This window comes from Otolemur garnettii, unplaced genomic scaffold (genome assembly GCF_000181295.1).
Source record: "Otolemur garnettii isolate 467f Iridium unplaced genomic scaffold, OtoGar3 scaffold00145, whole genome shotgun sequence".
NCBI lineage: Eukaryota > Metazoa > Chordata > Mammalia > Primates > Galagidae > Otolemur > Otolemur garnettii.
Window position 1 is genome coordinate 3,450,511 of NW_003852540.1, and position 11,437 is coordinate 3,461,947.

The 11,437-nt window shown below is 39.5% G+C and overlaps 1 protein-coding gene across 3 annotated transcripts in view; it reads left to right on the forward strand.

The window, feature by feature from the left end:
* The window catches only part of METTL16 (methyltransferase like 16), a 94,145-nt gene that overhangs the window by 62,530 nt on the left and 20,178 nt on the right, over nt 1–11,437 (forward strand). For all 3 annotated transcript variants that reach the window (XM_003799076.3, XM_023518736.1, XM_023518735.1), the window contains 2 exons: nt 9,550–9,619; nt 11,012–11,101. In XM_003799076.3, coding sequence (XP_003799124.1) covers nt 9,550–9,619; nt 11,012–11,101 — 160 coding nt within the window. The remainder of the gene's footprint in view (nt 1–9,549; nt 9,620–11,011; nt 11,102–11,437) is intronic.

Genomic DNA, 11,437 nt, shown 5'->3' on the forward strand with positions numbered 1-11,437 from the left:
AAAAATAGCCGGGTGTGTGGCAGGTGCCTGTGGTCCCAGCTACTTGAGAGGCTGAGGCAGGAGGCTTGCTTGAGCCCAGGAGTTGGAGGTTGCTGTGAGCTGTGATGCCACAGCACTCTACCCTGGGGGACAGCTTGAGGCTCTGTCTCAAAAAAATAAATAAATAAATAAAATTCTATTATTTCCAAAGTCCCATTGAAATTACAATAACATGTTTTTAAAGGAACACCGTTCTAAGGGATAGAAACTGATTCATTTTATGTCAGCCTGTACCTGGCTCTGTAGTGACCACCAAAGGTATAAGTTTGCTAGGAAAGATAAATTGTAAGAGAGCATCATATCTCTGGAGAGTTGACCATTTTGAGCTTGACGTCATATGTGGGAAACATTACCCAGTTATGATTTATCTGAAAACGTTAGTCATCGTGTATATATCAAAATAGATACATAGATAACTGTGTTCACCTGCTCTGTTAGGACTCGGGTAGATTGAGAGAGAAGATAAAAGAAGGGAATACATAAAATGATATTTGTCACAAAGAGAATAGAGCAATGTTTTGTGAAAGTAATGTGCAAGAATATTGTTTTCGATTTCACATTCTACTATAACTACTTATTTTTGTAGATATTGCCAGTTTATGTCCTCATGTATGTTTTTATAGTTGACATTGTACAAAATATGACTGATAGGGGACTCGTATTTTAAAGTGCTAGGAAAATTGCTATTTGGAGCTCTAAGAAAACAAGAGATTAAAAACAAGTACCTCAACCCTACCATCTGTTTCTTATCCCCCCTGAAATGTTTTTCTTCTTGTCCCCAAAGAAGCACAGAAAGCAAGTAGAACTTGCGGCATTATGGGGTGAAGTAAGTTAAATTTGTCGGACTGATCTCGAGAGGGCATTCATGGTGCTGCACCTCCCCTTTACGGAGTCATGCTCAGCAGCTACTACATTTCGTTTTGCATTGTAAGGAATTTTGCAAATGGAAGGATCTTGCGAGATAAATTTATCCAATTTCTTAGTTTTATAGATTAGAAACCTCAAACCCCTATCTCCTGATTCCAGTCCAGTGATCTTTTCACCACCCTTTGCGGTTGCTACAGCTCTAAGGCACAGATGGATTTCTAAGCCAACAGCCCTTCTAGCATTGATGAAGATTTGCAAGTGCTTGTCACCTTTACTTTGGCTTTCTGTGCCTATGACTTTAGTTGACTTACTAACATTTGATGGGGGAGATTCACCCATATAACCTTCTAGATAAAATTTTCTTTATCAAACTCTTACAGCCTGAATTCCACACTCATCATTGGTTATTAATTCTGTAGCTGATGTCTTTATAGCAGTAATTTTATGATTTTTCTAGGCACCAAAGATCTGTGTTTTATAAAGCACCAACTTGATACTGTTTTCTCCCATTCTCTCTCTTTTTGCCGTCTCCTTTTATTATTATTTTATTTTGGATTAACCCACAATAGCACACAATTAGGTTATGCTGTTTTGCATTTGTAAGGTAAAGTCCAGGTTATACTTGAGTCCTTCACTACCCCTACATTGTACATACTAGGTGGGAGCTTATTGAACTCCCTCCCCTGTTCCTCCTTCTCAAATTTAATTGTGTTAGTTTTTTTTTCTTTTCTTCTTTTTCTGAGACAGTCTCACTGTGTTGCCTTTGGTAGAATGCCAAGGTGTCATAGCTCATAGCAACCTCAAACTCTTGGGCTGAAGCGATTTTCTAGCCTCAACGCCTGGCTATTTTTTGTTGCAGTGGTCATTGTTTAGCTGGCCTGGGCTGGGTTCAAACCCACCAGCCTCGGTGTATGTGGCCGGCACCGTAACCACTGTGCTTTGGGTGCCAAGCCATTTGTGTTAGTTTTTCTCATGTGGGCCTGTGGTTGTTCATCTACTAGTATCGAATTAGTGTTGAGTACATGAGATACATGGGATGCTTGCTTATCCATTCATTCTTTTGTTCTTCTCTTTCTTTCTTTCTTTTTTTTTTTAATAGAGTGCCATGCGTCTTTATAGCTAACAGCAACTTCAAACTCTTGGGCTGAAGGAATCCTCTTGCCTCAGCCTCCCGAGTAGCTGGGACTATAAGCACCTGCCAAAGCATCCTGCTAATTTTTCTATTTTTAGCAGAGACGGGGCTCTCACTCTTGATCAGGCTAGTCTAGACCTCCTGAGCTACCCTCCTCTGCCTCCCAGAGTGCTAGGATTACAGGTCTGAGCCACTGGGCCTAATCTGTCTTTTTTTTTTTTTTTTTTGAGACAGTTTCATTATGTTCCCCTTGGTAGAGTGCTGTGGTGTCACAGCCACAGCAACCTCCCACTTTTGGGCTTAAGCGATTCTCTTGCCTCAGTCTCCCAGGTAGCTGAGACTATAGGCGCCCGCCACAACACCTGGCTCTCTTTTGTTGCAGTTGTCACTGTTGTTTAGCTGGCTGGGGTTGGGTTCGAACCACCAGCCTCAGTATATGTGGCTGGCGCCGTAACCACTGTGCTACAGGAGTTGAGCCAGTCTATCCATTCTTGAGATACTTAACTAAGGAGAATGTTCTCTAGCTCCATTCAGGTAAATACAAAGGATGTAAAGCCTCCTTTTTATGGCTGAGTAGTATTCCATGGTATATAACCTTTTCCTTTTATCCTTATCCCCTTGCAGATAATGGGTACTTCTTGGATTTGGGTATAATCCACAATATGTTTAATAAATCTGGACTTTTGAATGTGATTCTTAATGCATAGCAGTGATTTTAAATAGCTTAACAAGAGTCCATAATTAAGTGGTTTCTGTATAATTGGACATTTAGATTTCTTCTTATTTTCATTATTTCATGTTTCTTACTGAACTGCCATCTTTCGAGACTGTTATGAATGGCTACCTTTGACTTCTGGTTTCATCTTTTTTTCTTTTTTGTTTTTGAGACAGAATCTTTTCTGTTGCCTTGTCTAGTGCAGTGGCTTCATTGTAGCTCACTACAGCCTCAAACTCCTCAATTCAAGCAAACCTTCTGGCTCTGCCTCCAAAGTAGCTGGAACTATAGGCACATGCCACCAAGCCAGGCTAATTTTTGTATTATTTATAGAGACAGGATCTTACTGTGTGGCTCAGTGTATTCTTGAACTCATGGCTTCAAGAGATCCTCCCATCTTGATTTCCCAAATTGCTGGGATAAACAATAAATAGTGGCTTGAACCACTGTACCCAGCCTAGCTTTATCAACTTTTATGGCATTTTACTCTACAGATGTAGTCTGTGGTTGATTTTGCTTTAGATGGTCATAGAAGAGAGTTCTTAAAATCAACAGTCATGTATGTTCAGTCCATCAAACAGTCTAAAAAGAAATGAAAAACCTTCGTTCCACTAACTTGTTACAAGGTAGTGTTTCTTATTCATATAAAAATGGGAATAAGTAAAATCATGTATAGTTTATAAGAGCGTAGTATAAAAATTTATATTTAGACATAAAGGTTTGAAATTTATGATAGTTTATTAGTAAGTTTTGAGATCAGGCAGTCACTAGAGCTGTTCTCATGAATATCTAGGGTCATTGATCCTGGTAATTTATTTATCGTAGGTTGTAAGGTGTTGGCTTTCACTAAAAAGAAATTTTTAGACTAGGATCACAGTTATACTCTAAACCTCTGCTTTTATCTGTTTTTCTGTGTTATTCTTCATATAGAGAGACATGTGGGGACTTCAGTGTGGAGAAAACAAGAGGGCACCATCTTGATAGGTGATCATCTCTGATTCAATGTACCTGGAAGGGCACAGCACTGCTTCTATGTTACATCAGACACGTGCTATTCAAGTCTAATGTTGTGGAAACTTCAGACAAACCAAACTGAGGGATTTTGTAAAATAGTTCTGTAAAAATATTAAGGTCATGAATGTAAGAAAGGACAGAGGAACTATTACAGATTGAAGGATACTAAAAGGATGTGATATATAGATGAAGTGTGTGGCTTGGTGCCCATAGCACAGTGGTTAGGGCTTCAGCCACATATATCAAAAATATGCAGCTAAAATTCGGCTGGCGGGTTCAAACTCAGGCTAGGCCTGCTAAACAATGACTGCTGTAACAACAACAAAATATCTGGGTGTTGTGATGGGCGCCTATAGTCCTAGCTACTTGGGAGGCTGAAGCAAGAGAATTAATTGCTTAAGCCCAAGAGTTTGAGGTTGATAAACGAAGTGCACAATCTTAGATTGGCTTTGTATCAGGGGAGAAAATTGAGCCAATTGGTGAAATTTGAATATGGACTATATTCCAGATGATAGTATTAAATGAGTGTTAAATTTTTACCAGTTTGATAATTGTTCTGTGGTTACAAAAGAGAATGCCCTTGTTTTTAAAATGTATATGCCAAACTATGAGGGCTGACAGGGCATGATGATGTCTGCAACCAATTCTCAGTTTAGAAAAAACATACGTAGAGAACAAGCAAATGGAAGATGTTAATTGGTGAATCTGGGTGAAGGAGATACTGGAGTCATTTGTACTGATCTTGCAATTCTTCTGAAAGTTTGAAATTATTTCAAAATAATTTTTCTTGAAACCTTCCATCTCAGAGGAATTCCTAAATGTTGTAATGAATCTAGTGCCACTTTCATCATTAAAATGGTATAATGGGTTCAAAGTCTCTTGAGTAACTAGATCTTCCTTTTGTTAATTTTTTTTCCACTTGCATTTTGATTAGTTGTCACAAGATGCCTGTTCAGAGTAGCTAGGATCTAGTGGGTAGGCATTTTTATTGCATGGATAGCTCTCACAATTTCCTTTTTTTGTTGTTGTTGTTGCAGTTTGGCCAGGGCCAGGTTTGAGCCTACCACCCTCGGTATATGGGGCCAGTGCCCTACTCACTGAGCCATAGGCGCCCCCTGGTTTTTTAAAAATATGCAGCTAAAATAGGATTTTTGACACTAATTGACTTGTACTTTTTCTGTAAGAAATAATAACTATTGCTGAAAACATAAACATGTTGAGATTAAATATTAAAAGATCCATCAGGTGATATACAGCTTAATGCAAAGGTTAAAAGAATATGAAGCCAGGTGTGTGGGGTGTCTCAAACCTGTAATCCTAGCACTTTGGGAGGCCGAGCGGGATGATTGCTTGAGGCTAGGAGTTTAAGACCAGCCTGGGCAACATAGTAAGACACTCTCTCCCTTACAAAAATTAGAAAAAATAGTGAGGCGTGGTGTTATATACCTATAATTCGAGCTCCTTGAGAGGCTAAGGGAGGAGGATCACTTGAGTTCATGAGTTTGAGGTTGCAGTGAGCTATGATGATGCTACTGCACTCTGGCCTGAACAACCCATCAAGACACTGTCTCAGAAAATAAAAAATGGAAAAAGAATTCTGTCAAGTTTATGTTAAATATCAATGACATGTTTACTTACCTATCTAAATATTTGGTTTCCTTCATCTCTCGAAAAATCTTAAAGTATCTTTTTTCCCCCTCTTCCAGGCCCTTTCTTGGCTTCTAGAGACATTGACTAATCTGTTCAGGAGTGCTAGTTTTAAAGAAAAAGTGTTAATCAGCCTATTTTATACTAAGTGAGCACTAATTGCTCCTAATTTCTCTTCTTCATCTTGTTCCTAACAACACAAGGCTTTTAATTCCTGGTTAATGAGTTCTCCATTTATATACCCTCTTCTTAAAGGGAGCATATTTTTTTTCTTACAACATTTTAAATCTACCAAATGAAATTAATTATGTTTAAAATAAATTTGCCTGGGGTTTTCTTTGTAAAGTAGTTTAGGTACTACTACTTCTTTGTATTTTCATAGGGAAAAAGGATTGCTAAACAGAAATAGGTGCAATTACCTATTGATGACCACGCAAACAATGAAGAAAAAATACTTATTGATACCTGCTGTTTCTAAAGCAATATGATAGTTTTATTATACATTTATATTATTTGACATAAATAATAGGGTTGAAGATTGCCAGTCTTCACCAGTTTTCAGCCTATAATAGCAGTGTTACAAAGTTTTAAGCTAATGTGTGATTTTAGAGACTCTTCAGTTCTCTTAGAATTTTGGTCATTTTAAAATTCCCTTATACTTGGCTCGGCACCATTGCTCAGTAGTTAAGGTGCCAGCCACATACACCAGGGCTGGCAGGTTCGAACCTGGCCCCAACCAACTAAACAATAATGACAACTGCAACAAAAAAAATAGCCAAGCATTGTGGTGGGCGCCTGTAGTCCCAGCTACTTGGGAGGCTGAGGCAAGAGAATCACTTAAACCCAAGAGTTTGAGGTTGCTTTGAGCTATGATTTCACAGCACTCTACCAAACACAACAATGTGAGACTCTCGTTTCCTTCCCCCCCCCCAAAAAAAAAAGAAAGAAAGAAATAGAACTTTCCATCTCACTAAAAAGCTGCCTAATACCCCTTGGCATTCTGTCCCCACCCACTCCTATAGGTGCGTAGTTGCCACTAATGTGCTTTCATCATAATCATTTTGCCTGTTTCAGACGTATTTAAATGGAATCACACAAAATGTAAATTTTGTCTGACTTCTTTCATGTAGTATATCCATTCTTAGTTTATATCAGTTTGTCCCTTTTTTTTTTTTTTTTTTGAGACAGAGTCATACTTTGTATCCCCAGTTAGAGTGCTGTGGCATCTTAGCTCACAGTAACCTGAAACTCTTGGACTCAAATGATTCTCTTGTCTCTGCCTCCCGAGTAGCTGGGACTGCAGGTTCCCACCACAACGCCTGGCTATTTTTTTGTTGCAGTTTGGCTGAGGCCATGTTTGAACCTGCCACCCTCCGTGTATGAGGCCGGTGCCCTATCCACTGAACCATAGGTGCTGCCCAATATCTTGATTTTTTTTTTTTTTCCAGTTTTTGGCCGGGGCTGGGTTTGAACCCACCACCTCCAGTATATGGGGCCAGCACCCTACTCCTTTGAGCCACAGACACTGCCCCAATATGTTGATTTTTGAATATTGAACCAGCCTTATATTCTTGGTAAACTCTACTTGGTCGTAATATATTATTCTTTTTACATATTGGTGGATTACTTTTGCTAGTATTTTATTAAGGACTTTTTACCTTTTTTAAAAAATATTTTATTTTTAATTGGCAATAATTGTATATATTTATGAGATACAATGTGATGTTTTAACATGTAGTCATTTGTCACTTAACAATGAGGATACCTTCTGAGCTATTTGTCATTAGGCAATTTTTTTTTTTTTTTTTTTTGAGACAGAGCCTCAAGCTATCCTGGGTAGAGTGCCATGGCATCACAGTTCACAGCAACCTCCAACTCCTGGGCTTAGGTGATTCTCTTGCTTCAGCCTCCCAAGTAGCTGGGACTATAGGCGCCCACCACAAGGCCTGGCTATTTTTTTTAGGTTGCAGCCGTCATTGTTTGGTGGGCCAGGGCTGGATTCGAACCTGTCACCTTAGGTGTACGTGGCTGGCGCCTTAGCCACTTGAGCCACAGGCGCCGAGCCTCATTAGGCAATTTTTTCATTGTATGAACACCATAGAGTGTACTTACACAAACCTAGATGGTATAGCCTGCTGCACACTTAGGCTATATGGTATAATCTGTTATTCCTAGGCCACAAACCTGTACAGCATGTTACTATACTGAATACTGTAGGCAATTTTACCATAAATGGTGTGCATTTATGTATCTAAACATAGAAAAGGCAAACTAAAAATATGGTATAAAATATTTTTTTTAATATAAAAATATTTTTAAATGGTATACTTGTGGTAGGGCACTTGCCATGAACAGAGCTTTATAACACTGGTGGGTGAACATGAAGGCCTACGACATTTGTGTCCAATACTGCAGACTTTATAAACACTGTATATATAAGCTACATTAAATATATAAAAAATAGAAGTAATTGACTGAGTATGGTGGCTCACACCTATAATCCCAGCACTTTGGGAGGCTGAGGCTTGTGGATTGCCTGAGCTAGAGCGAGACCCTGCCTCTAAAAATAGCCAGGCATCGTGGTGGGTGCCTGTAGTCTCAGCTACTTGGAAGGCAAGTCAGAGAGAATCACTTGAGGCTCGGCTCCTATAGCTCAAGTGGCTAGATGCCAGCCACATACACCAAAGTTGGCAGGTTTGAATCCAGCCCAGCCCACCAAACAACAGTGACAACTACAATCAAAAAATAGCTGGGCACATTATGCTGAGTGCCTGTAGTCCCAGCTACTTGGGAGGCTGAGGCAAGAGAATCACTTAAGCCCAAGAGTTTGAGGTTGCTGTGAGCTGTGACGCCATGGCACCCTACCCAGGGCAACAGCTTGAGATTCTATCTCAAAAAAAAAAGAATAACTTGAGCCCAGGGGTCTGAGGTTGCTGTGAGCTGCGATGCTACAGCACTCTACTGGGGGCAACAAAGTGAGACTCTGTCTCAAAAAAAAAAAAAATAGAAGTAATTGTATGACATTACAGTGCCTACACTATAGCATCATGAGGCAGTAGGAATTTTTTAGTTTCATTATAATCTTAAGAGGCCACTGTCATATATGCAGTCTGTCATTGACTAAAATGTTATGAAGCCCTTAACTGTATTCCTAAGCTCAGGCAATCCACCAGCCTTGCCCTCCCAGAATGCTAGGATTATAGGCGTGAACTACTGCAACCAACCTGCTTTGCAAATCTTAATTGCCTCAGCCTCTCTGAACTTGGATTTCTGTCTCATCAACTTACCAAGACTGTTAGGCTATGTTTGAATTTCTCTTCCCTGCACTGCAGCCTAGAAATTTCCTACAAGCAGTAAGCTTTGGCATTTGTATAGCTCACCTTGTTTGTTACTCTCTCTGAGATTGTAGGTCCACACTGCCAGTTGTTTAATGTCTGAAAAATAGCTATTTCACATATTTTATCCAGTTGTTTATCTGGTTGTTTGTGGTGGAGGGGCAATTCCCCTAGTAGTTAATCTTTCATGGACTGAGGGAGAAGTCCTGTATAAATTTTGTATTTTGCCAACTTTTTAGAATAATGAGAAGAAATAAAGTATATCACTTTACCTTTTAACCAGTTCACTCCCAACTTCTCTAACAACTCCCTCTTACATATTTGTATTTACTGCAGAACAAATTGTCACTGTGATCTTCTGCATTAGCTATCCTTAAATTACTCACAGGTGGGGACATCTCACAACACAGATTCATGCTGGATTTTATAAGTTTTCTTAGTATGTTGTAATAACATTTGTATTGCTGTTATTGACTAATTTCTGTCCTAGAGCTAAATGACCTTCGTTCTGAGGGTGACAGATGAGACCTTTCTCTTTCTCTCTTTTTCCAAATACTTATAGCCCCTGAAGCGTTGGAGAAGCTAAGTGGATTTTGGGTTTATTTTTTTTTTTTTAAGTTGCTTTGGCCTTGTTTTTCATCACTAGATTTAGTCTTTGTCTAAATACATTATATGCAGTTGTTGTTATTGTCACTTGTACCTTAATGTTTATTTGCTGCTATTCTCAATTTGTTCACTTGAGTACGTTGAATTTAAAAATACAGCCACATAAGGAGTGTTTGTCTGATTTTGTTTTGTAGGTGGTATAGCTGTATGCTAGGAAAGAAATGCAGCCTGGCACCTCTGAAGGAAGAGCTTCGCATACAAGGGGTGAGGCTTTGTCATTACTGTTCTGGGGTATCTACTTTTGATGGTAGGTTTAGTATAGAATTTTCCTCTGTAACCTGAAACTTTAAATGTGATCTTTTTGTTTTCTCTATTTTTTTTTGAAGTTTTTGGCTGGGGCTGGGTTTGAACCTGCCACCTCTGGTATATGGGGCTGCCGCCCTACTCCTTTGAGCCACAGGCACCACCACCACCCCTTTTTTGTAGAGACAGTCTCATTTTTTGCCCTTGGTAGAGTGCCGTGGCATCACACAGCTCACAGCAACCTTCAACTCCTGGGCTTAGGCGATTCTCTTGCCTCAGCCTCCCGAGTAGCTGAGACTACAGGTGCCCGCCACAATGCCCGGCTATTTTTTTGTTGCGGTTTGTCTGGGGCCGGGTTGGAACCCTTAGTATATGGGGCCAGCACCTTACCCACTGAACCATAGACACTGCTCTTTCTCTTGTTTTTTAAATTCTGTAATTTTAGGGCAAAGGGGACTTTGTATAGATTATTAAAGCAAAAAAAAGAGCTGCAGAAAAACAGGATGAGTAAGATGTCAGAGAAAAAACAGAAATCAGAAAACCTGTTATCTACCACCAACCTCCTATCTAGAGGCTAAACTGAAGGCTGGATAGGGTAAGAGGCCTATTCCAAGCCACACAGTTATGGAAGAACAGTTAGAACCAGAACACAGTGTCAGGCCGTTGTGCTTCTCATTAGGCTGACCATCTACATGAGTGTAGCTTCCTGCTCCTATTCTGAAAGGAAAAGTCACAATTACTTTCCACCTCTTCTCTCCCAGTTTATGCTCTCTGGCATTAGTAGACAAGAGTAAAATGACTTTTCAGCAAAAGGAGTTAGATACTGGTCAGTAGTGAAACCAACCTTCTGGTCTCTGGTTTCTCTCTGACATTCTACCTGTCCTGTTTTCCCCACAACACTATTTCTTTGGTAAATTGTAAAAGCTGCCAAGTAGTTCCTTTTTCTTTCCTAAAATCTGATAGGTAGAGGGGAGATTTCATAGTAGTGTCTAGTCAGGATTTGGTTGGCTCCCTTTCTTAAAAAAGAAAACAAAAGCCACTTGAATTGAATCATTTTACAAATGATTCTCTGAAGAGCTGTATTTTAGGTGTTTCAAATATTTGAATCTTCAAGCTAGATCTGTAAATTCTAATGTTTTATGGAAAGGGAAAAAATACAACTTTGTTGAGAGATAATATATTCCTTCATTATTAGCAGCTGTGTATAAACTGATTTTTGTTAATTAACACTATCAGTTAACTAACACTGTTAACTGATTAAAAAGAAAGAGCAATAGATATTTAACATGAGGCAGAAGGCAGAAACGTTGGTAGAATGTCACTTTGATGAGATGCCATGTTACTCGGTTTCAGGTTCCTAAAGTCACCTACACTGAATTCTGTCAAGGTCGAACAATGAGATGGGCCTTAGCTTGGAGTTTTTATGATGATGTCACAGTCCCAGTAAGTAGAGTCTTTGCATCAGCTTCTCCAAATTCCAGCACATGGTAGATTTTAGTAGGTCAGAAATTAGCTAAATCTGTATTGTTTTGTTTTGCTCAAGTTTGCTGTAAATGCTTATGTCGAAATAGAAAGTGTTTAGAAGCAAGAAGAGTCCTGGACAGCTGACCGGGATGTCCATGGAGCCTTCCCTTAGGGTTTTTGCAACACAGTGATTCTTGCTCAAGAGACAGAAATGCTTCTTTTTTTTTGAGACAGAGCCTCAAGCTGTCCCCCTGGGTAGAGTGCTGTGGCATCATAGCTCACAGCAACCTCAAACTCCTGGGCTCAAGTGAGTCT